Below are 24,826 nucleotides of genomic sequence, written 5' to 3'. Positions count from 1 at the left end.
AAAAATTCCCAAGCTCATGGTCAAAAAAAAAAAAAATTCTGGCCGGTAAAAAAAAAAACAAAAAAAAATTGAATTCATCTCTGATTTATTGGTAAGTTAATACCAGCTTTCATTGACTATTTGATCACTTGAACTTGCTAGTGTATTTGAGCGTATCACATAGCTATATATTTGGGAAAATGGATGTCAATGCTCTTTACCAGACTTTTTCAGAGTCGCTCTCCCCAAATCAAGACATCAGACATCAAGCTGAACAAACTCTTCGCAGAGCAGAAAAGTCTATTGGGTTTTTAGGAGCCTGTTTAGACATTTTATCCACTGAAGGTGTTGATATTGCTGTCAAAAAAGCGGCAGCTGTGTTTTTCAAGAATAGAATCACTCGTTATTGGAACCGGGATGATAAATCAGATGAAGGTAGAATTGATAATGATGAAAGACCAATCATAAGAGATCGTATCTTACCAACCTTGGTCAAGGTTAACTATCAACTAAGAAATCAATTAGAATCTGTTTTAAGTACCATCATTGTTGGTGATTATCCATCAAAATGGCCTACATTAGTTGACTCTGCGGTCCAATTGTTATATGCTCAAAATTTGGATTCCGCTTACACTGGGTTATTATGTTTTGCAGAGATTTGTCGTACCTATAGATGGGTTACAAATGAAGAAAGAAAAGAACTTGATCAATTGATTATCTCGCATTTCCCAACCCTTTTAAGTGTTGCTGATACTTTGCTTAAAGAAGAATCTCCAGATGCAGGTGAAATGACCAAACTGATTTTAAAAGTTTACAAGTTTTCAACCTATCATGATTTACCAGAACCATTACAAACACCAGAAGCGATTACAAGCTGGATGAATTTTCATGTCAGTGTTATTCAAAAAGAACTCCCAGGTTATATTTACAGCTCCATGGAAGATTCTGAAAGAAAATTGGATCCATGGGTCAAGTGTAAAAAATGGGCGTATGCTAACTTATACCGTTTATTTACCAGATATGCATCACATTCATTATCCAAGAAATTCAGTTATACCAAATTTAATGATTTCTTCACGGAAAACTTTGTTCCTCAGTTATTGAACTTATTCTTTACTCAAATTGATCAATGGTGTAACAAAATCTTATGGCTAAGTGATGAATCTTTATACTTTTTAATTAACTTTATTGAAAACGCAGTTACTCAAAAGAAAACTTGGCCTTTCATCAAACCACATTTCGAGTTATTGGTTTCTCATTTTGTGTTCCCATTATTATGCCCAAGTGATGATATTCTAGATAGGTTTGAAAATGATCCACAAGAATATATCCACACCAACTTGGATATTTATGATGAATCCACTTCCCCTGATCTTGCTGCAATCTCACTTTTGGTTACTTTGACAACCAAGAAGAAGAAAACTACATTAGAACCTATTCTTAAATTTGCATACAACTCTTTGAACCAATTGAAAGATGTTGCAGGTACTGATCTAGAAGCAGCTAAGAAGTTGGAAGGTGCGATGCGTTTGATCGGATCAATTTCAGATAATTTTGTCAAAGAAACTTCTCCATATTACTCTCAAATGGAAGCATTTTTGACCAACTTGATCTTCCCACACTTTGACAGTCAATTTGGTTTCATCAAGGCTAGAACCTGTGAAGTTGCTTCAAAATTTGCTGAGATTGAGTTTCAAGATGCAGCTAACTTGGGTGTTTTATTCCGTGGTATTTTGTCTAGTTTCGAGAATGATCATTTACCTGTCCAATTAGAAGCATCTTTAGCTTTACAAAACTTTATCAAGGTTCCACAATTCCAAGAAGCTTTGACTCCAGTTATTTTGCCAACAATGCAAAGATTGTTAACATTATCAAACACAATTGATTCTGATGCTACTTCTGGTGTTATGCAAGAGATGGTTGAAGTTTTCAGTGAACAATTACAACCATTTGGTGTTGAATTGATTGGTAATTTGGTTGAACAGTTCTTAAGATTAGCAAAAGAACTGAATGATGCTGCTAATGTCGACGTCGACAACTTTGATGCTGGTTATGATGATTTAACTGATAAACAAATGGCTGCATTGGGTCTATTAAATACCATGATCACTGTTTTGTTATCTTTCGAGAGTTCAGTTGATGTTGTTTACAAATTAGAAGAGACTTTTGCGCCAGCTGTTGAATTTGTTTTAAGAAATAATATTGAAGATTTCTTCAAAGAAGTTAGTGAATTGATTGAAAACTCGACTTTCTTGGTTAGACAAATTTCCCCAGTTTGTTGGAAATTATTTGAAATCTTGATTCCTCAAATTAATGGAGGTATTGCATTGTTGTATTTGGAAGACTGGATGCCTACTTTGAATAACTACTTGGTCTATGGTGCCCCACAGATTAGTGCTAACCAAGCTTATTCTGGTGCTTTATTCAACCTTTTCAAAACTATCATGACTTCTGATGATAACTCAGTTACTGATTTCGCATATGCTGGTGAAATTGCACAAAAACTTATCCTTGCATTGGAAAAATCTTCAAACCTATATCTAGAAGAAATTTTACAAATCACAACAGATAACTTGATTAATGCTGAAGAAATGGTCAACCTATATTCCATCAATATGATTGATACCATTGTTAGTGCATTGGTCTACTACCCAGTTGAAACTTTGAAGGTGTTAGAAAGTAAAAACTTTGTTTTAGTGTTTTTCAAATTATGGTTCCAGTACATTCCAAAATTGACAAGAGTTTATGATCTAAAACTTTCAACTCTAGGTCTTTTAAGTCTTATCAATGTTCAATCCAATGCATTGGCATCATCTCAAATGATTGAAGTAATGTCAGAAGTTGGTGTGATGTTAACTGTGTTGATGGAAAAATTACCAAAAGCCATCCAAGATTTGGAAAAACGCAGAAAAGATTATGATGGTGAGCTTGATGGTGCTGGTGAATTCGAATATGGTGAAGACGATGAAGAGGAGTGGGAAAATGAAGATGTTGATGAAGATGCTGATGCTGCTGCTCAAGACGATTATCTTGAATTCTTGAATGCAGAAGCTGCCAAGTTAAAAAATTCAGGCTTCTATGATGATGCTGAAGAAGATGTTATTGAAGATCCTTTAGCTAGCACAATTTTGGATGGCCTAAATGTTTTTGCAACTTTCAAAGAAGGTATACTGAGTGTCCAAGCAAATGATCCACAAAGATACCAAGTGATCTTCCAAAAACTTAATGCTGAACAACAATCAACGATCAATGATGTTATTCAAATTTAAAAGAGTATAGAGGCATATATATATATTTAAATTGATGAAATACAACTGATGTAACTTATACTTGTAAACCCCGATTATCAGCGGATCTAGCGCCAAAGATTAGATAATCGAATTCGCGAAAATTGTGTGCGCGAAAAAAAAATTTTTTGAAGTATAAACTTTTGAAGCAAAAAAATATAGAAGGTCTATAGTCTCTCAACTTCATAATTCAAGGATATACTCTAGACTTTTGGAACAAAATGGGCTACTCACTTGGTAAATTTGATTCAAGTGCATCATTCTATGCTACAAATACCTCAAAACTAGGAAAAAATGAGATTCACATTTATCCTCTACAGCATGAAAGTTCCAAAATCACAGCTCCAAATTCATTAAGCTCATCATTCGAGTTGGATTCTCAAGATGAACTAGTGACTTTCGATTGGATTCAACAAAAGGACTTGGCAAATGGGAAAAAAACAAAAAGAAGACATTCCTTGAATGGATCAGCTCGTGAATCATCAAGTTCTTTGAGTTATTTAGCTGTATCTTTTAAGTCAGGCTCAATTTTGATTTATTCACCATTTAAGAAAGAAATCATAAATGAATTCAAAACGGATCACAAGATTTCTGCATTAGCATCATCTGCAAACTCCTTTTGGGTTGCTTCATCTACTGAAGTTTATGAATATGAGTTGAATGATTCAAAACCAAAAAATCAAAGAACATTACCAATGTCATTGAAGGAAATTACATTCTTAAAGCATGTCATCATAGATGATGATGAATACCTTCTTGCTGGTGGAAACAAACTAGTTGTCTATAATATCACAAAAGATGAGTTAATCATAGAATATCCAGCACCAAAAGGGAAAAAATCAATCACCATAAATTCAATTGCATATATAGATGACCACGTTCTTATATCAAGAAATGGAGAATCAAGCATCCACATCTACTCATTGAAAAACAAAAGCACAAGACGTACGTTAGCAGCATCTGCTGAGATCAAATCATTAATCACCATTGATGGCTCAGACATTGGTGCCTTAACTAAAGATTGTACTATTGAAATTTTCAAAAAAGTCTTGGATGAAAGCACTACATCACCAGCATTCTCAATAAAATCAAGCAACACGGACATAGGATTTGCAGCTGCCTCATTCAGCCGAGAACAACTAGTATTATCTTGGTTTGATCTTGAACCAAACTTTGAAGCTGTTAGACTCTCTAAGGTTTCCGCTGATCTTGAAATCAACACCAAACAAACTTTAAAGACCAATAAACAAGATAATAGAGTTGCTGAACAGATCATTGCTGATATAGAATTTGATGAAACTCTTGAAGTGAGAGATATTGATCTTGCAACTTTAATAGAAACCACATTGAAACAACCATCAGAGTTATTAACTATTTTAATCTCAAATCCTGATGTAAACAAGATTAGATTTGCATCCTCAGAATTATCATTTGAAAATGCTGTTGAATTATTCAAAATATTGAAAGAAAGAGTTGAAATCAACCCAAGTGAATCACCTGTCTTCAACAACTGGATCAAATGGTTATTGATGACCCATACGAGTGCAATCAACTCTTCTGCTAACCTAAAGAGTTTGAAAGGTGCCTACTCTAGAAGTTTGAAACAATTACCAAACCTGTTAAGTCTTCAAGGTAGATTAGAGATGTTACAATCACAATTACAATTGAGAAACCAAATTGCAAGCAATGAAATTATTGAATCATCCACCAAAGATCCAATTGAACAAGCTGAAGAAAGTATTGTCTATGTCAATGGTGAAAATGATGAAGCTGAGGATGATGTTATCGGTTCAGTTGGGAACTCTGAAAGCGGAGAGCATACATCTGATGAAGAAGAGGAAGAAACAGCTGTTAATGGTGGTGCTTTAGAAGAAGCTAATGAATAGGATCAACCAAAAGACCGTTTATATAGAATTGAATCTTTTTTTGCATTGTGTACAACGAAATCTCGTAATTGTTTTTCACTTTTTTTTCGTGCATTTGCGTCGTGCTCCAACACGGAAATGTCCTAATTTGGAAACCTCATCGGTTTTGGCACAATAATCTCACGACATAAAAAAAAAATTTCAAATTGCAAGAAATCTTTCAACTTCTTTATACAATTGGTATTTGGTTTAAACCTACCCTTTCAAATAGGAATATATCCCAGAAAAGATGTCTGAACCTGAAAAACTTTACTTCTCATACAATCATATCCATAAGCTTTGTAAAGCTTCCGCTGATAAAATCAAAGATTTCAAACCAGATATCATCATCAGTATAGGTGGTGGTGGTAATATTCCATCCCGTATTTTAAGAACTTTTTTGAAAGAAAAAGGTCATAAAAATATTCCTATTCAAGTTATTGGTTTAAGTTTGTATGAAAATATGGGTACCAGTACTGAAGATGATCAAATTGGTAAAGAAGTTGTTCGTACTCAATGGTTAGATTTTGGTGCATTAAATGAACATTTTGATTCTTTAATTGGTAAAAATGTTTTAGTTGTTGATGAAGTTGATGATACTAGAACCACTTTACATTATGCTGTTTCAGAATTAGAAAAAGATGTTCATGAACAAGCTGTTAAATTGAATAGATTGGATGAAAAAACAAATTTTGCCATTTTCGTCTTACATAACAAAGATAAACCTAAAAAGGCTGAATTACCAGCTGATATCATTCAAGATCGTTATTATGCTGCTATGACTCTTCCAGATAAATGGTTATGTTATCCATGGGATGCTGAAGACATTGATGATCATACTGCTAAGGCTGTTGAACAAGGTTACATCTAAGGACTGGGAAATAACTTGTATAATAGAAAATAAAGCCACATTACAATAATAAGATATTTTGTGTATAAAGATTGTTCATGCATTCATCTAGTTTGTAAATCAACTAATTGTTGGACTTGTTGACGACACAAGTCCTTTAAATCTTGGACATCAGCTTTTAATTCTTCCACTTGTTCAGATTTCTCACCTAAAATTTCCAATGTCTTTTCATGACGTTTTGAATAATTATCAACTTGAATTTCTAATTCTTCAATTTTAGATTTATAAAATCCAACATTTTCATTATCTTTCATTAATTTAACAATTTCTTCATTTGCAGCTTTTTTATCCTCACTCAATTTTTCCAATTCTTCCTTCATTGTAGAGAGTTCAGTTTCTAAACGACGAACTTGACTACTCATCTTACCCAATAGTTGAACAGAAGTACCACCAAGTGCAGATGATGAATTATTATCATACCTTGAACCATTATGATATTGTGAAACTGGAGAATTCACTGTATCATTATCATCAAAATCACTAGCAGTTTCGGATTTCTCTTCAAATGATCCATTTGCTTGACTATAATTTGGGAAATATAAAGCACTCGATTTACGACTCTGTCTTGGTGTTGTTGATGATTCACCCAATCCTATATCCCAACTTAATCCACGTCTGAAAGAAGGTGTTGATGAATTTTGTGGCATTTGGGGACTGAATTCTCCCAAGTTTGAAGATGATTGAACAGTTAAATGTTGAGGTTGGATTGAATCTTTGAATTGACGTTCTAGATTGGAAACCTTGTATTCAAGCTCAGCTTTCTCTTTATTGAATGAAATTTCTTTTGATTCTAGAGTGGTTTGTAATTCTTCATAATCTTTGGTTGATTGATCAAGTTTATTTTGACATCTTGATAATTCTAAGCGTAAATTCTTCAAATCTTTTGTCAAATTTTCAATCTCTAAAGTTTTCGATCTTAAATCATTTGATAAAATATCATTCTTCTCTTCACTGGATTTCAATTTTTCTTGATATGAAGATAAGCTAGTTTCAAAATTACTAATTTTGCTCATCAATGAAGCTTCAATACTTTGCCAATTCTCTGTAGCTGAAGTGTATTGATTTTGTAAAGTATCATGTTGTCTAATCAATTTCAAATAACTTTCATCATTTGTAGTTGTATGAGCTTGAGCATTTTCACTTTGATAACGTAATTGTTCTATTTTACTTTCTAATCTATTAATCTCAGCCATGCTTTCCTCTTGAGCGGTTTGAGCTTTTTGTTTCTCTTTTTCCAAGGATCTTTTCAGTTCATTTATTATATTTGAAGCTTGATTTTTCTCTTGAATTAAAACCTGACTCAATTCTTCTATTTTCTTTGATAATTCTTTGTTTCTATTGATTTCCTCTTGTAATGATTCTTTTTCATTATCTAATTGGATTTGTAATGTTTTGGATTTAACAGAGAATTGTTGTTCACTATCTTTTAATTTCTTATTTTCTTCTTTAAATTTTTTCTTTTCATCTTCTAAAGAATCCACTGTGTTCTTCAAATTCCATATTTCCTTATCATTATCAGCTTCAATGGATTTCAATCTTTTTATAGTATTTGTATATTTTAGCTCCTTCATTGATAAATTTTCACCTTCTTTTAACAATTGTGCAATTTTCTCATCTTTTTCTTTGATTATTTGAGCAGAAGCAGATGATGATGATGTAGCAGATATTGAAGATGATATATTCTTTATCTTTTCTTGTAATGATTGTTTTTCAATGGTTAATGATTCATTTTTGGATTCTAAAACTGAAAATTTAGTTTCTGCATCAGTTATAAGTTTCTGTAACTCCTCAACAGGTAGATTTTTAAAATCTTTTGGAAACAAAGTGATTGGTTCTGATCTTTTAATATCCAAAGAAGAATCTCTTGTAGAAACTGCTGAGATTGGTTCTGATATAGGTGTTGCAACTTTTGAAAGCTCAGAGGTTTGCGGTTCAATGCTTGTTTCTCTAGTTGATGGTTCTGGAGATACAACTCTTAGTTTTTTATCATCAGTGGCATTAGCACCTGAAGTTGATCTTTTTGACTTTCCACTTTTAGCGGCAAGAGCTAATCTTTCTTGAAGTGTCAACCTTTTCTTGACAGTTGGTGCTATTGGCTCTTGTACTATTTCAATGGGTTGTTCTTTCACAATTGGTTCATCTTCTTGTTGGGGCTCAATTTTGATGGATTCACTGACTTCAATAGGTTCTGGTGATTTTTCAGTTTCAACCTCTGCTGAATTGATCAAAGACGGACTTTCAACGGGTTTTGTGACTTGATCCTTCTCCTGTATAGTTTCAATGTCTTTTTGTTCTTGTTGTGAAATGTCATTGGTTGGTTCCTGAACAGTTTTAGATGTCGTGTTGTTATCATCATTTTCATCAATGGCTGGCTCTGGATTAGAAATTGTATCCTGTTGTGGTTTGGTTACAGTATCCTGCAATGGCTTATTAGCGGCACTCTTAGATTTGTTGTTCTTCTTTTTGGCCATTTTTTGAGACGATTATTGATGTAATGAATTGTCAGGTATTGTTGATACGTGGTTGGGATTAAACCACTGTGTTTTGGGAAAAGATAAACAATGACACACTTGGGCTTAGTCTTTCTTTGATGGTGCAATTGGGATGGCGCCTTCAAGTGTGAATTGGCTCACAAGAATATGATGAGATCTCGATGAGATCTGGATGTGTTTCTGACCCTTTGTTCAGTGGCTTTCTGTTGTGTTTTCATGAAAACCGTTGATGATATTTTTTGACCATAGCACACGTCCAAACAAAATATTATGTAATCGGAGGCCTAAAACACACAACGATTATTTCATTCAGTATTCTTTCAGGTGGATAGAGAGATGATTGTTAGTTATAAGTGGTTATAATTATGTATCTATGGATTGTGGTTCCAGTGTATTTCCAGTTGTTGGTGAGTCTGTGTGCTTCTGGCCAGCTTGTGGGCCATAGTTAATCATAATCAGATGAACTTAATACTAAAATTAAAGATGGCTCACGGATATTCCAGCTCATTAAGGCGAAGCTCTACCACAATCAACACCAAAACGATAATTGTAAATTGTAACCAGCTGCACTCTCACTATCCATCGCATTTAACTCGAAACATCACATCAAATCTCTATATCCGCGCTTATACTGATCAATTCCACAAACAGCTCACCAAAAGGACTATAAACACATGGAAACTCGTACTAAACTCATCAACCATCCCATTATCCCTTCTAAATCAATTCTATCCCCAAAAATCCTCTTTTCCCTCTAAAAAAACCTCTATTAACCGCTTATCTTCGAATCCTCCGCCAGTTGTTGGATCCGAGTAACGCCGGAAGTGAAACATTTCGTTTTTACCCAAACTCCACGATGGAAAAAAAAAGGACCATAAATAAATACGCAACATGCAAATAACAACAGTTAAACCGCAAACTGTCAACCTATCAGCCCTTCTGCGCCTCTTTGCTGCTAAAATAAACTTGTTTCATTGACAAAAACTGTTGAATTTCTTCAGGGTCCTCTGTTTGGCTGTTCTTGTATAAAACAACACCGAAAAGACCCTTTCAAATAATTTCGAGCCACCCAAATATTCAACTTAGATACCCATACATTGCTGCTGCTGCTGATAGCCGGTCTATTCAATATTGCAGTTTCAAATCACTTCAAATCACCGTTGTGCTCGTAAAGTGAATCATATTGTGACAATAGTACATTTACCAACTTTAACCCAAAATGGATGCTCAAAATAACAACAATTTCAACAGAAACAACTACACTGATCACTCATCTCCAGATTCCAATAAAAAAAGACGGAAAAGAGTCTCATTAACTTGTACTTCATGTAAAAAGAGAAAAGTCAAATGTGATCAAGGTAAACCATGTTCATCCTGTGTTAAGAAACGTATCCCACCACATCTTTGCATCTATGAAGATTCACCATTCATCCCAAACACTGAGCAATCCACTACCCCAACAGAAACAATCATCTTACTTAAAGATGAAAACGTTAAATTGAAAGCAGAATTGGAAGAATTGAAAAAATGGAAAGAAATCGTCTCTGGTGATCCAATGCCAACTCCATTAGGTGGTAAAGTTCAACTATTTGAAAATATTAGCATGAAGGCTAATAAAGTGATGTATTTCGGGCCAACTAGTTGGAGAACTTTACTTGATAAAGAGGGAACTTATACTGAATTGGTTAAATCTGCTAAGAATTATGTGTCAAGTGTTAAAAGAGAATGGAAAAATGAAAAAAATTTAAATCATATCCCATATGAAGAATATAAAGATATTAACGTTGGTACTCCCAAGACATTATTGGATAATTTAGCTAATTTCTTACCAAAGTATGATGTTTTGGAAAATTACATGATTAAATATCTAGATGGTTATTGGAATCAAAGATTACCAATCATAGAACGTGAACAATTGATGAAGGATTTCCATCAAATTGTTATCCCAAATGGTGATGATAGCGGTACCTTCACTTTCAAAATCATAAACAAATCAATTGATTATGCCAAAATTGCATTAATGGTGATTGTTTTGAAATATATGACAGCAACAAGCAATTCTCATCAACAAGATTCTGATTATGACTCAAGAGATCATTTACTACGTTATGCTGATAAACTTTTGGAATTTTCAAAATCTAATTCCAAGAGTACAATCCCTGCATTACAAGCTTTGATCCTTATAAGACAATTCAGAATGATTAATCCAATAGATGGTGATGGTGGTGATTCTAGTGGTGGCGCCTTGACTTTTAAATTTGCAATTAATATGGCCATCTTGATGGGGTTGAATAAAGATATTGATACTTTATATGCAAAGAGTCCACCATATACAAGACAAATTTTTAAAAATATTTGGAGTCATTTGATGTATCAAGATGCTGTATTGTCTTTCCATTTGGGTATCCCATTAACTATAGAGGATCAATATATTGATCGTCATTATTTTGAAAATAATGATTTACTAAGTACAATAACTATGTTCCTAAGAGAAATTGTTAGAGTGTTAACAAGATCTGATCATTGTTCACAACATGAAATTGTTTCAATAATTGAAAAAATGGAGAATTATAACAATGGTGAATTTCAAAAATTATCATCAAGTGTTAAAGAGCTTTCCAGTGCTGATGTTGTTTTAAATGATTTTCAAAAATTGATATCAATTGAATTGAAACTATTCGCAATTTATACCCTTCATGTCTTGTATGATGTTTTATACCATGGTGTTGAAGATTATGATCCAAATAAAGCTGTCTATTATAATGGTACTATGAAATATGGTACTTTAAGTGCAACTCATTTCATTGAAATATTACTAAGGTTTAACAAATTTTGTGTGGATAATAAAGATAATGAGGATAAACTGTTCAAAATTGTGGAAATGTCACAATCAATGGTTGGAGTTTCTAAAATCATTTTCATCAAGATTTTTTGTGCAATTTGTACTTTTGAAGTTATAAGGTTATTTGAAGATGATTTACGTTCAACGCATCCTAAAACTCTTTATTTCAGTATGGATATAACAGATTTTGAAAAATTGAATCCTCATGATAGATCACACACTTTAAATCAATCATATAGATCCCCAGCTTTCCTTCATGGATTAATGACATTAGCATGTAAATATATGCTCAAGATGAAGAATGAATCTTTCCAATCTGTTTTCAATTTGAATTTTTGTTTGTTTGTTGTTCTTGCATTGTTTAAATATTTTGAAAGATTTATTGATAGAAAATTATCAAAAGAGAAGGAAACTTCATCATTGGATAAAATTAGAGCCACTGTTAAATATGAAGATTGTGAAGATGCGGACCTACCACATGATGATACAAGTATACCATCTCCACCAGCCATACTACAAACATCCCAAGACCAGTAAATGCACCATCTGCTTATACTCCAACTTCAGTAACCGGTTCAATATCAAGTTCAATTGGTGAAACAAGAACACCAACAGAAACGGGACTCCCAACTCAATCATACATGACTGGTGAATTTGTCACAAGTTTAACAGACCCAATTGATGAAATGTTTAAAGATGTTTTCAAAGATGATAATTTATTCACTTCACAAATGGATTCAAATTTTAATTGGGATCTTAATGATTTTTTATCCGGAACTGGTATGTTTTATGAAGATAAACACACCGGAAACAACAATAACGCTCAATAAACAGCACAACACCCTAGATACCTAAATAAATGATCTACCCTATATAAACCATTGTAGAATATGATAAAAATAACAGTTTTAGAGCATTTGGGGAGCAAGAAAAAGCAAAAAAAGATATTGAAGGATGCGAGGTTCGAACTCGCGCGGACAAACGTCCAGTAGATCTTAAGTCTACCGCCTTAGACCACTCGGCCAACCCTCCTAATTTTTGAAAATTAATTTTTGTGGTTTGACTGAATATATTTTCCGGTTAGGGCACGCCAAATTTTTAATTGATTAATTATTGTTTATTCTTTAATTATGAATTATTATGAATACATTAATTAAATTAATGGCTTTATGTTATTCGTAAAATTGAGTTTCTGCATGATTTAAGCCATTTTGATCATCATGAAATTTTTACAAAAAGCTGTTAGCTACAATATTTTATTTCATAATTTTGATCTTACGTCAATGTTTTTCTATAAAACAGAATTTCAATTCAAATATTAAAATGTTTTCATAATTAATATTAATTAATTTTATGAGAGCTCGTAGGCTTCACACGCTAGGAAAAGATTAATAAATATCAATATTTTATCGGCGCTAATGTACGCATGATGCACTGCTAGTGCTCAACTACCACGACGTCGACGTCGACGCTCTTTTCATTAATATAAATATTGGGCGCCAGCTGTAATATCTAGCTAGTGTTTAACTGAACCTAAATGAGTCGACTCGAAGCGACTGCTCAAACAATCACCACTTTCGCCAAACCACATACTAACAAGTACGTCAATTGTCGATGTTCAAAGCTATTACGATCCTGGATCTTAAACGCTAAGCTAAGATCATGAGGTTTAATATAGGGTTTCAGTAATAGTAATTTTCTTTTCCTCGATTATGATCATATTACAAGGAAATGAGTATTGTTGAGAAGTGAATGAGAAGGTTATTGCATACAAAAAGTTAAAATCATGGCCAACTGTCAACAATCCCCGATCCTGCTATACGTCGCAGCGATGCAAACCCAAAGCACACAACCACCTGATCTACTTTTCACTTCCAAAATAACATTATCATGCTTCGGACTCTCTTCTGTATGGTTATCGACCATGGCCCCAGCTATAGAACTCTTCAATCAAGTTGTAATATGTTCAAATTTTACGTGTATACACAGCTTCTCCATTGCGTGCGTCGATCAATTCACCGAGTACAGAAAAGCTTATTTTGACACAAAATTTACTCTCCGAAACTCTAACTATCTTATGTACTCAATGATTACCTTTCAAGGCACTAAAAAACTAGTTAATAGTCTTCTGGTGGCATATAAAAATATCTTCAGAAAACTTTTCAAACGTAGTTGTTGTTCTAAGGCTTCCTGCTGCACCTTTGTGGGTTACATGTACTTTGAATCCCAACGGCTAATCAATTTTGCATCAGTTCACTGAGAAGAAAGATTCATTAATTGATTTTATGAGCCCATAACCGTAACAACTACTATCTATCCATCTCAGCATTTGGTTCAAACCTGTCAACTTTTGTAGCGAGTTTGAAGACCAAGCGGTATTGCCCTTTATTTTTCCAAACGACGAATGCTTGAAACTGCAGAGCCACGTCGTCCTTGTCCCAGTTTTTATAATGTTGATGTAGCTTAAATGTTTAATGCACTACAATTCACCAATGAATCCCTATTCATATCCATATTGCTTCAAAGCGGTTATCCAATTCATGGTTGAAATGGCTGTTCTTTACTGACAAGTGAGTCCAGCAGCCTCCAGCTAGAGTTTCGTATCGATCTTGTAAATGGTGTTCCCTCATTTGATCGCCCGGGGTTTCTATTGTACAATATCTCCAGAATTTGAAGATTCAAAGTTTCATTGGTGTTAAAATCCTTCAAGGCTAGTCAAAGATCCCTTTACAATGAAGTTCTTTCCACCTTCAAGATACCTTTCTAGATCCCGTTTTGTAAGAAAGTTGGCGTACAGTTTCGGGATCTGAAAGTCGCTACCCTCCTCAAGCCGCCCTAATTAAGTTTCGCGAATCGGAAGATGGTGTTTGAACCAATCGGCAAAAAAGATTTACACAAAAGATAACAAATTTGTTGATATCTTTGCAAACAACAATCTATCCAAGGAGAAGTACGTTTTCAACTACATTGCTAATTCAAAGGGAATACCCATTCTTAATCAACCATCTTCAACATTTCAGGCTTTGCTATTGTGAACATTTTGCCCTGCTGGTTGTTTATTGTTTCACTGTTGTCAAGGGTTACTCAGCGCCAACACTTATTCAACATCCATTGTTACAAAGTTGTATTGATAAAAAGGGGTTTATAAAAGGTTGCCATAATGTTTAGGACGCCCCCATTAAAGTCTGAAGCTAAGTTTGCGACACCTGCTAAACAAGTTATTGACACAGATTTAAGCTCAAGTCCCGTTGGTGTGAATTTTGAATATGGTGATGATAAGGTTAGTCACAACAATTATAAACATTTCCTACCCACACCTCAAAGTCCTTCAATCTCTACACCAAGTGCAAAAGGGTTGAGCATATCAACATCTAATGAGTTTCAGTATTATAAAGGAAGTGGGAACTATACATCTCCTTTGACATCACCGGTCAGCGTGTTCTCGGATGATTCTTCAAAAACATTAGCAAGCTCCCCAGCCGCCTCACATCAAAAATACATTCCTCATTCTTCAGTGATATCGAATCAAAATGTGATTGATAGTCTAGAAGATTTCATTATTGATCCAAGTTTTAAATTTGATGTTATGAGTAATCAAGTTATTGGTAAAGGTTCCTTCTCCACTGTTGTGAAAGCTAAATTTAATGATCATTTTTATGCTATCAAAGTTCCATCAAGTGTCAAGAATAGCAGACCAATATATCGCGAAGCTTTGAACTATAAGATCATTTCAAGCTATTTACAATTGCATGATTTCAATTGTGATGAGTTCCCAATATTGAACGTTTATGGGTTAACTTATCTTACGAAAGCCAATTATCCTAAATTGAGATTCCATGAAGTTGCACCTTGTTTAGTTTCTTCAAACTTGTCATCAAACCTTGAAACTTTGATCAAAAGAATCTCAAATGAAGAGTCTAAACTTCATATTGGTGAAGATCTATGGTGGAAACTAGCCAAGGAATTGATTATGGGACTTATTGTCTTGAGAGATTGTGAAATAATACATTTAGACCTTAAAACTTCCAATATATTGTTTGATGCTGTTAATGATGATTTCAAAATTGCTGATTTTACAAGTGCTGGATTGAAAACTGATATTTTGAAGGAATTTCATGAAAAGGCACAATCTGGGTTATCGATTGATATCACTTTACAATATGCTGCCCCAGAACTCATCAACAATTCTGGAACACCTCCAACTTATAATTCAGATTTGTATTCAGTCGGATTGATTTTGTTATCTGCTGCAATCGGTCAAGAACCTTATACTGAAGTTTTGAGACAAAATGATCGTTCAAATTTCATTTATTTAACAGAATGCATCAAGAAGAACAAAGTATTAGATCTTTTATCACAAAAGAGCTTGAATATTTTACAATCCAATTTGGATGCCTACAATTTAATCAAAATGATATTGATTGATAGAGTTGACCTTGACCAAGTAATTGGTATTTTGAACAATTGAATCCACGCTCGTTACACACACCCTTTAATATTGCACTTCATACCCCTTTTGTTTTTCTGCATGGCTATTCCATTTGTGTTTTTTAATTTGCTTACACATTTTTGCCCACCACGGTATTCTCTCAGTTTATGTTCCAGGAGAGTTTTTGTATTATTATTTCATTTTATGGTCCATTTATTGATCACCATCCACACTATTGTATATCTAATTAATCAGCATAGCTATTTTATGATTAGCTGATGATACCCCATTGCATTCGTTCAAATATTAACATACTACATATAAATAAAACATTTATGTAAATGTGTCAGTCTTGTAGAAGAGATCGCTTTGAGACTTTGTCTATATTTAAGGCTTCTGTTTTCTCCAAAAGCTAATGATTACTGAAGTTTTAGAAAGAATCTATAGTCTCGAATGTATTAAAACGCGGTTATAATAGATAATTATTCTTTTAATAAGTCCAAGCTGTCCAAGATACTAGATTTCCATTATCAGTCACATAAATCTGGGGTTCATAATAAGTGTGGTGTTCTGATGTAAAGTCACAGTCACAAAAGTTTCAACTTCCAAATTTCGCAACGGCCAGCACAACAATATCAAATTTGGGAAAGGGGCCACACTTTTCAGTTTACGCTGGGAGTTTGATGATTTGTTAGTGCCCAGATTTACAGTGAAGTCTGCCTAGATGTCAGTGCTGAGGATTACGCACCAGTCACCTAAGAGGAACCTCTAGACAGAACTCCCAGCCGAAACAGTTATCCCTCCGCTCAGCGTCCGCCTAGACATCATATTTTTCGCCAGACCACCAGCCTAGAAAACAAGCTGTCATTTTAATCAGTGACAGCAAGCTTTTTTTTTTCTCTCTTCAGTAGGACTCTGACAAAATTTCAATTAATTGAAAACTACCAAAAAAATCGTAGAGTTGGATTTTACATTTACATAGAATACACAAAACATCAGTTCAAAATGGTATGTTTAGAAGCATAATAAGTGGGAGAATATGTGATAAATAAGGAGATGATTACTGTGTCATGAATTATATCAAAGTTTGGATTCAAGAGTGTAATTTTCAAGAGTGATAAGATGATATGTGAATAATTTCAATAAGAATAGAGAATGTAAGATCAAGAAGAGATTAATGAAGGCAAAATGAAAGATCAGAATAACCAGATTATAATAAGAGCAACGTGAACAACTGGATACCAATATCAACACCACATTTCAAATTTTATCTGTGACACTTTAAACAAACTTCATCTTGAATATTTCAAACAAATCAAACCACTAGAAACCTCTAAAAGATCTATAATACTAACATTTCCTTTCTTTAGTCTGCCAAAGCTCAAAACCCTATGCGTGAATTGAAAATCGAAAAGCTTGTTCTTAACATTTCTGTTGGTGAATCAGGTGATAGATTAACCAGAGCTTCAAAAGTTTTAGAACAATTATCTGGTCAAACTCCAGTTCAATCAAAAGCTAGATACACTGTCCGTACTTTTGGTATCAGAAGAAATGAAAAAATTGCTGTTCATGTCACTGTTAGAGGTCCAAAAGCTGAAGAAATCTTAGAAAGAGGTTTAAAAGTTAAAGAATATCAATTACGTAACAAAAACTTTTCACAAACTGGTAACTTTGGTTTCGGTATTGATGAACATATTGATTTAGGTATCAAATATGACCCAGCTATTGGTATTTACGGTATGGATTTCTACGTTGTTATGGGTAGACCAGGTAACAGAATTACCAGAAGAAAACATGCTAAAGCTGTTGTTGGTAACCATCACAAAACTACTAAAGAAGACACAGTCCAATGGTTTAAACAAAAATACGATGCTGAAGTCTTGAACAAATAAGGTGTTTTGTTATTTTAATGTATTTCTAAAAAAAAATTATAATAAAACGTAACATGGTGGTTTGAATTTAGAAACTTATATTTGTAGAGTTTACAAAAATTCATTAATTTGAGCATTAAATATTACTAAAACATATTATACAAAGTAAAATTATTAACAAGAGTGTATTTCCATTTTCTTTATTCTGAAACATTTCCAATATCATCAAGGGCAAATTGAGGAACCTCATTCAATAATTCACCAAATTCCTCATCATAGAACCCACATAAATCATATTCATTATCATCAAATCCATTGATCCAATCCGTTTTTCTTTGTTTGTATTCACCCAAATTTTTTTGTATAATCTCCATTGCTTCAACTTGAGAAATATATTCAAAACCAGTTAAACGTAAAAATATCAATGAAAGGTAAAATTTGACTGATCTTAAACCTCTTAAATATCCACTATCTGGTGAATTTGGATGTCTTGGTGGGAATGTAGTTGTACCAACAATCATTTGGTTATCAAGTGTGATACATTGAGCAAAATCAATGATGTGAATCTTGATATTGGCGATATCTTCACCATCATACATCAATAGCAACGAAGAACCGTATAATCTATAACCAACTAGCTTTGTAACAGCTTTTTCCAATTCATTGATTTGTTCCATTAACGAAGGGATTTTGATTAAAATACTGTAAATTGAATCACCATCATATAGATACCTCAAAATACAAGATGCAAATTCAAAACCTGATTTAACTCTTCTACCAAAATATTTATCTCTTGAGATGAATTTCGATTTTGAATTATCCCAACTTTGCATACCACAAATTCTAACACCTAATTGACGAGAAGTTGTACTGAAACATTTCTTTCTTTGTGATTTCTTCTTTTTCAATGTAGCTTCAACACCATATTGTCTGGTACCCATTTTCAAATCTAAAACACAAGGTTTTCTCATTCCTGAAGTTAAATCTTCTAAAAGGATAAATCTTTCAATTCTTTGGAATTTCTTGCGTTTTGGAGCTAATGAAGGCGAAACACCACCGGTATCTGAAATGGATTCTGTATCATCATTAATTGAATGTCCGATTTTGGATTCATCAGCATCTTGATTATTATGTCCTTCAACATCTTCATCATCCATCATGAAAATAGAGTCACTATTTGATCTTTCCACTTTTGAAGGAGGTTTAGATAAGGTGTTCAATTTCTCATTTTCTTCAATAGCAGAATTTGATTCTTCCTCTTTTTTATCCTTTTCATCACTTAATTTTTGTAAATCCACTAACGATCTATAGTTTTTCTTCAAAATTTGGCCACCAGATTCTAAACTTGATCTTTTTCCGAAATCTGACGAAGATGAAGTACTTAAACGTGACGAACGAACATTCCCTGTTGAATTCATTCTCTGTGCAATCAATTTTGGAGATGTCAGACTTGAAGAGTGTCTCAAGCTTCTATGATTTCTTTTGGAACGAATTGGAGCGAAAACTTCTTGTAAAACCAATTCTTGTAGTTTTCTATTAACAGTAGTTGAACCTAAAGAGGTTGGAATTGGAGATTGTTGATGTTGATTTGCAGAAGACGAATGTGGATGATGATGAGGAGATTGCAGAGGAGATCCGCCTGCTGGATCAGATAGATATGAGAATGACGATGCTGGCGATGGTGCTGAACTTGAGTAATGATCCCAAAGTGACTCAGGTATTATATGTCTATTATCATCTAAGACAACTTCTGGTGGTAACTCCTCATTATACGAGCTTGTCGGTCTTAATTTTGTAGAATTTGGAGCTGAGATTGGGTGGTTCAAAACTTGGTCTTCACTAATTGGTGCTAAAGCTGGTGAAGTGTCCAGCTTAAAATTATTCAAATCTTCACTTTCATCAACCAGGGTTGTATATCTAACGTTTAAAACACCAATATAACGGGGCATGAATTGTAAAATATCTTCATGGTTTTGTTCAATTGTTTCATACCAAGCATTTTCTCTGTTGACTAATGCTTTACAAACAGCTCTATGAGAAAATCTAAAAATAGCAGTATGACCACCAACTTTGTTATTAAATGGAGTTAATTCAACGGCCAATTGAAACTTATTGTCACCATCTTCTTCTTCATGACCTTCCAAAAAATCACCAGCTTCTTCATTATAATTAGCTTCGTCATTGATCATTAACTGTGGATGATTAAATTCAAATGTTTCATCATGGTTCGAAAATGTGACACCGGTTTGAATTCCACCACCACTAATACTCTGCTGAGATATAATATCATTATTATCATCAGTATGTGTTGTTGAATGAGTGGTTGCAGTGCTCAGGTTATCACTTTTCCCAGATAAAGCTTCATCATCACTAGATCTTGAAGGTAATTTCAACTCAGTAGCTTCTTCTAGATGTTGTATTTGATCTTGATTTGACTCAGATTTGTGAGGAATGTATGTAGCTGATGATACTGGTTCCAAAAGTGACAATGATTTAGAGATATCATCATCCACCACATTTACATTTAAACTTGGGTCAACAAAACTATGAGATTTTATTTCACTTGGTAAGATCAAGGATGCTTGTCGCTGTCTCTGAGGTTTTTGGTGCTCATCAAATGGTGGTTCCAATTCATTAGCCCCAGGTAGTAACTTGAAAGATTTGATATCTTTTGTTAATCTTGAAACAGAAAAACTGGCTCTTTGGTGTTTTGTGGAACTTGTTGTTGATGTGGTGGATTGACTCTTGAATGGTGACCGTATGTGATCTTGATGATGGTGGTGATGGTGTTCTTGTAGATTGGAACTGCTGTTGTTGTCATTTCTAAATAATCTCAACGAATGGGCGGCTTTACGACCTGTAAGGTTTGAAGCACCACCGGCTGAATCGTTTGACTTTGTTGATTCTAACGAGGAAGAAGCAGAACTCTTTTGATTGTTGGTTTCCATCTAAAACTGTGTTGTATGTAATAAATAATATGTTCTTTCTCTTGAACTATGAAATTCCAAATTTTAGTCTCCTAATTTTGGGTTTTAATCTAATAATAAAGTTGTAAATCACCTCCGAACACTGGAGCTAGAACTTGTATGAATGAATGTAGCATGGATTGTTCAGAGTGAGTAGATGAGATCTGATGGGAGCCTTGAGAAGTGAACGATCTTATTTTGATGGAGATGAGTGTTGTTGTTGTTGTTTTTGTGCTTCTCTCTCTCTAATCACGCCAAATCTGACAGTCTCTCAACACGATAACACAATGGATAATTGAGGCTTGTATACGCTTGTGGGATTCACTTTCTTTCAAGAACAACCAATGTTTCCTGCCTAGTTGTTGTGAGTTTAGCGCTGAACAAAGGGCTTTGTAGTGGTGAAGGTGTTGTTGATAGAGATAACTCTGTCAAAAAATTTGGTTTTGAAAATTTGCTGTGCAAGGCTCAAGTTTGAAAATCAAATAGTGAGCATCAAACAAAGAAATGTATAGAGGAATGGAATGGATAACAAACAAACGGCAGAGAACAGCAATTGGCTTGCTTTTATAAAAGATCGATCTTTGTATATTGTGATTCCCAGTGCTGCGCTTCTGGTGTTTTTGTTTTTTGTTTTGGTGTCTTTTATGTCACTTCGAAAACGTGGTTGTGCCAGATTCCACAACCTCATTTCTTTTGGCTGATGGAGTCAACGTCTTTAAAGCACTGGACTCTGAGTGTGGGCAGAGAGAATGTGGGCGCTGGGTATCTAGCGAGAGCATTGAACCTCACAGATATGGATCATGGCCCCTTTCTAATCCCATCGTTGTAAGCATCTCTTCACCATGTAGTAGTCGCGGTGTTCAGATAGTGTAGCTATATGTCAAGACGTTAGAAACTGTATTCCTGTGAATGTCTGGAGGTTTGGGGTAGATCTTGACTGTTTTAAAGAACGTATATACGACTGTCGTGAATATGAGAGGTTTTACTACAACTTTTAATGAGATCAATAATTATCGAAATCATCTCGTATCTGACATTGAAAACTATATATCAGCAGTAAATCATTACACACTTTTACTTAATCTACTGTATTAACCCTCAATACTAAAAATGTATATTCCACAGCTTTTCAATACCACTCTTGCTTTCAACTCATCCTACATCAACACAACAATAGAGCAAAATGTCACTACCAGTGGTGATGTTTTTGGGGGATGGGAACTTCTACCAACACAATACACGAGACCAATAGAGATGGCATTTTGGGTATGGTTTTTCCAATTAACCTTTGATCTTATGATTCAAACCGGTTATACAAAGAAAAAACTTTATCACAAGTTGAAGAATTGGAACTCAAAAGATAACAACGAATTTGATGATTTCTATAATTCAATTAGATTCGATAAAGAAATGGATCTCTTTGATAAAGTTTTCCAAAACCTTGATGATCAATTGAAAAATTCTGTTAAAAACATGATGAGTGAAGCTGATTTTGAAGGATATTCTAAAACTCATATAAAATATCGTAACTATGTCATGTTGGATGATGAAAATTATTATGATCTTGATAAAGGAAATGTACCTTCAAACGTTGGAATTGATCATTTGAAAAGAGTTGGGACTTATGAACATTTGTTTGAATATTCCATAACTCTAAAATTTGATCATAAAACTGGTAAAATATCTTCAACTTTCAAATTGAAAACAGATGAATCTCTTGATAATGGAATGTCTAGAGAATTGGCTAAAAAATTGAATGAAGCTAGAAAAACAATTCAAGAATTCAATATTGAGAACCAGGCAAATATTCGTGATTGTTATAAAGCTGCATTATCTTTGATTTAAGAATTCTCACTCAAATTGAAGTTTGATAGTTTCAACACCAATATCAACATTGTTTTTGATACCTTGATTCCATCTTTCTTCAAGGTAATCAATAACAGGTTTAGCTTCTAATTGCATATTTTTTCTGTCTAAATTGATTTCATCAATCTTTCTTTTCTTACTATTCAATTCTTGTTTGATTTGTTCATTTGAATGTTCAAATTGGTCATTACTCAAAAGCCATTGGTTCTTACCAAACTGACTAGATAATTTTAATGATTTATTTCTTAAACTTGTGAATACCAGTGATTTCTGTAATGATTCGGTATTTTCTAAATTTGAATAATCTGAAAGATCAATTCCACCCAAGGAAAATCCAGGGTCTGTTAATTCCTCCTCGCCAATATCAGCAATCAGATGGTGTGGTTGAGGTAATGTATATAATTCTTTAACTTTTGGATGGATCTCGTTTAGTTTTATTAATGATAGTTCCTCAAGTATCAGTTTTTCTATATTTTGTCTTTCTTCATCTGTAACATCTTCGTCGATATCTAAGAAATTGTTAGTGGTTATATTCATCAAACAATACCAAAATCACATACATGGAAGCGAATCCAAAGGTTCATAATTCATCTTTTCAAAGTTATTCCTGTTGTTTATCATATCTAATCAAAGCTTGAAGTTGTAGATTTTTAATTTTCACGTATATAACTTTATTAGTACTGAAATATACACGCCAATATCACCATTCAATATGGAAAGCACAGTGTAAATACCAGTCCTAACAAAATCTCGCCCAAAAAAATTCCAATGAAAAATCATGAAAAAGTTGAATGAGATCGAATTAACAAGTGAATGAGCCAGAAAACTCTAGTCACATCAATCAATATGCTACGTTTCATAAGAGGATTCTCCACCACAAGATGCGTGCTTCAAGAAGTGGCACGGGTAGAGGAAAACAAAAACAGTGTTGAAGCATTTTTGAAATACTGGAGAACTCCAAGAGACTTGAGAATATTGATGTATAGACCTAAACATGCTCAAGAATTACTTTCAAGAGATCTAATAGACCCACAGACTGATAAAAGAGCAAGACCTTTGCAATCACCAACTCTTCCATCAAAATATGCCATTGGTAGCTATATTCAACAAGTTTCTGATCAAAAACAATTACCACAATTACAAGAAGATTTAGAATTGATTGCCAAAAGATCTAATGCCATCACATCATATCATTTAAATGAAATGCTCATAAAATTTGCACAATTTAGACGTTTACAAAATGCTTTAGTATTCTTACACACTAATCCAAGTATTGAACCTGCAAGAGATCTTTCAAATTTCAACATGTCATTATTTTTCCTATATTTGAATCCAAACAAAGCTTTCAAAAATAAAGTTAGCAAAATTCAAAGAGCCGAAAGAGCTTTAAAACAAGAACCAGATGCTATTAGTGAATTATTAAAATGTGCAATCTTTGCTAAAGAAGGTAAACCTGCTCCAAAAGCTTTATATGAAAAAGTTCAACAATCTAAAGTTTCATTACCATTTGATGTTATTGGTAAATCTGTTGGTCATCAACTTGCACTTTTAACAGAATTTCAACATACTTATCTATTCTTGAAAGCCATTTCTCAAGAATTAGGTACCCATGCTGATTATAAAATGTTGAGCTCAGTCAGATATATTCAAGGTTTTATTTTCCAATACGAAGAACTAATGAAGAAATTGGGCAAACCAAACAGATATGAAGAAGTGTTGAGAAACTCTAGATTTTATAAAGTTTCAATTAAACCAAAAGAAGAACGTCTTGCCCTCCGTCAAGCTGAAAAAGCTGCCAAAAAGGCTAGAAAAGCTGAATACAATGCTACCAGAGCAGCCTCAGCCTAAATAAAAGGATCCAAGACCATAGCATAAAGACCAAATTGAAATGAAAATGCAAAAGATCATTTTTATTCTCTGTATATACTTTTTATAGAATCTTTTATGGATAAAGAATTCTCAGTGTAAAAACGAATCCGGTACACACCACACCATACTAATTTTTTTTTCCTCCAAAGGGAAAAATTTGAACATGATGAGTAAAAATCATAACTTGAAAGACATCATAAACATCATCAGATCTATCCAATTCAATGTCTGAAGAAAAATCTGAAGTGAAGCCAGTTGAAGCCCCGGCTCAAGAAGCTGCTACTAGTGAAGCCCCAGCTGCTCCAGCTGCTCCAGCTCCAAGTACTAGTGAAAAGAAATTGACTAATAAAGAATTGAAAGAGTTGAAAAAGAAGGAGAAATTAGAGAAAAGAGCTGCAAAGAAACAAAGTC

The 24,826-nt window shown here is 33.7% G+C and overlaps 11 protein-coding genes and 1 non-coding gene across 12 annotated transcripts; 8 read left to right on the top strand and 4 right to left on the bottom strand.

The window, feature by feature from the left end:
- Window positions 1-179: 179 nt before the first annotated feature.
- On the top strand, window positions 180-3,248 carry NMD5 (Nmd5p; the record flags this gene model as incomplete). The annotated part of the gene is made up of 1 exon (XM_019185588.1): window positions 180-3,248. The coding sequence occupies one exon, from the start codon at window positions 180-182 to the stop codon at window positions 3,246-3,248; it is 3,069 nt and encodes a 1,022-aa protein (XP_019038864.1).
- Window positions 3,249-3,487: 239 nt separating this feature from the next.
- UTP9 (Utp9p) lies at window positions 3,488-5,152 on the top strand (the record flags this gene model as incomplete). The annotated part of the gene is made up of 1 exon (XM_019184699.1): window positions 3,488-5,152. The coding sequence occupies one exon, from the start codon at window positions 3,488-3,490 to the stop codon at window positions 5,150-5,152; it is 1,665 nt and encodes a 554-aa protein (XP_019038863.1).
- Window positions 5,153-5,420: 268 nt separating this feature from the next.
- On the top strand, window positions 5,421-6,041 carry XPT1 (xanthine phosphoribosyltransferase; the record flags this gene model as incomplete). The annotated part of the gene is made up of 1 exon (XM_019181773.1): window positions 5,421-6,041. The coding sequence occupies one exon, from the start codon at window positions 5,421-5,423 to the stop codon at window positions 6,039-6,041; it is 621 nt and encodes a 206-aa protein (XP_019038862.1).
- Window positions 6,042-6,124: 83 nt separating this feature from the next.
- WICANDRAFT_62239 (uncharacterized protein) lies at window positions 6,125-8,551 on the bottom strand (the record flags this gene model as incomplete). The annotated part of the gene is made up of 1 exon (XM_019183336.1): window positions 6,125-8,551. The coding sequence occupies one exon, from the start codon at window positions 8,549-8,551 to the stop codon at window positions 6,125-6,127; it is 2,427 nt and encodes an 808-aa protein (XP_019038861.1).
- Window positions 8,552-9,506: 955 nt separating this feature from the next.
- WICANDRAFT_91399 (uncharacterized protein) lies at window positions 9,507-12,263 on the top strand. Its single transcript, XM_019186293.1, has one exon. The coding sequence runs from the start codon at window positions 9,792-9,794 to the stop codon at window positions 11,949-11,951; it is 2,160 nt and encodes a 719-aa protein (XP_019038860.1). The 5' UTR covers window positions 9,507-9,791; the 3' UTR covers window positions 11,952-12,263.
- Window positions 12,264-12,362: 99 nt separating this feature from the next.
- WICANDRAFT_t54 lies at window positions 12,363-12,446 on the bottom strand. Its single transcript has one exon. It is a non-coding gene; the product is annotated as a tRNA-Leu (tRNA).
- A 1,756-nt stretch (window positions 12,447-14,202) lies between these two features.
- Window positions 14,203-16,130, top strand: ISR1 (putative protein kinase ISR1). The gene has a single exon (XM_019186292.1). It carries the CDS (start codon window positions 14,575-14,577, stop codon window positions 15,880-15,882), a length of 1,308 nt encoding a protein of 435 aa, XP_019038859.1. The 5' UTR covers window positions 14,203-14,574; the 3' UTR covers window positions 15,883-16,130.
- A 718-nt stretch (window positions 16,131-16,848) lies between these two features.
- Window positions 16,849-17,735, top strand: RPL11B (60S ribosomal protein uL5; the record flags this gene model as incomplete). The annotated part of the gene is made up of 2 exons (XM_019184698.1): window positions 16,849-16,851; window positions 17,214-17,735. The coding sequence occupies 2 exons, from the start codon at window positions 16,849-16,851 to the stop codon at window positions 17,733-17,735; spliced, it is 525 nt and encodes a 174-aa protein (XP_019038858.1).
- Window positions 17,736-17,914: 179 nt separating this feature from the next.
- On the bottom strand, window positions 17,915-19,903 carry KCS1 (inositol polyphosphate kinase KCS1; the record flags this gene model as incomplete). The annotated part of the gene is made up of 3 exons (XM_019181833.1): window positions 17,915-18,750; window positions 19,102-19,521; window positions 19,609-19,903. 3 exons carry the CDS (start codon window positions 19,901-19,903, stop codon window positions 17,915-17,917), a joined length of 1,551 nt encoding a protein of 516 aa, XP_019038857.1.
- A 1,887-nt stretch (window positions 19,904-21,790) lies between these two features.
- On the top strand, window positions 21,791-22,525 carry WICANDRAFT_78286 (uncharacterized protein; the record flags this gene model as incomplete). Its single annotated transcript, XM_019184697.1, has 1 exon — window positions 21,791-22,525. The coding sequence occupies one exon, from the start codon at window positions 21,791-21,793 to the stop codon at window positions 22,523-22,525; it is 735 nt and encodes a 244-aa protein (XP_019038856.1).
- A 164-nt stretch (window positions 22,526-22,689) lies between these two features.
- WICANDRAFT_78285 (uncharacterized protein) lies at window positions 22,690-23,137 on the bottom strand (the record flags this gene model as incomplete). Its single annotated transcript, XM_019184696.1, has 3 exons — window positions 22,690-22,736; window positions 22,759-23,055; window positions 23,107-23,137. The coding sequence occupies 3 exons, from the start codon at window positions 23,135-23,137 to the stop codon at window positions 22,690-22,692; spliced, it is 375 nt and encodes a 124-aa protein (XP_019038855.1).
- Window positions 23,138-23,392: 255 nt separating this feature from the next.
- Window positions 23,393-24,394, top strand: MRP13 (mitochondrial 37S ribosomal protein mS44 MRP13; the record flags this gene model as incomplete). The annotated part of the gene is made up of 1 exon (XM_019183335.1): window positions 23,393-24,394. One exon carries the CDS (start codon window positions 23,393-23,395, stop codon window positions 24,392-24,394), a length of 1,002 nt encoding a protein of 333 aa, XP_019038854.1.
- Between the last annotated feature and the right edge of the window lie 432 nt (window positions 24,395-24,826).

Source organism: Wickerhamomyces anomalus, assembly GCF_001661255.1.
Source record: "Wickerhamomyces anomalus NRRL Y-366-8 unplaced genomic scaffold WICANscaffold_3, whole genome shotgun sequence".
NCBI lineage: Eukaryota > Fungi > Ascomycota > Saccharomycetes > Phaffomycetales > Wickerhamomycetaceae > Hansenula > Hansenula anomala.
Note: the sequence above shows the minus strand (reverse complement) of the source record. Positions and strands in the feature narration are given on the sequence as shown.

Bases quoted from the DNA above. Each gene is read 5' to 3' on its own strand.
- WICANDRAFT_91399 (XM_019186293.1), top strand. From the start codon at position 9,792: ATGGATGCTCAAAATAACAACAATTTCAACAGAAACAACTACACTGAT.
- ISR1 (XM_019186292.1), top strand. From the start codon at position 14,575: ATGTTTAGGACGCCCCCATTAAAGTCTGAAGCTAAGTTTGCGACACCT.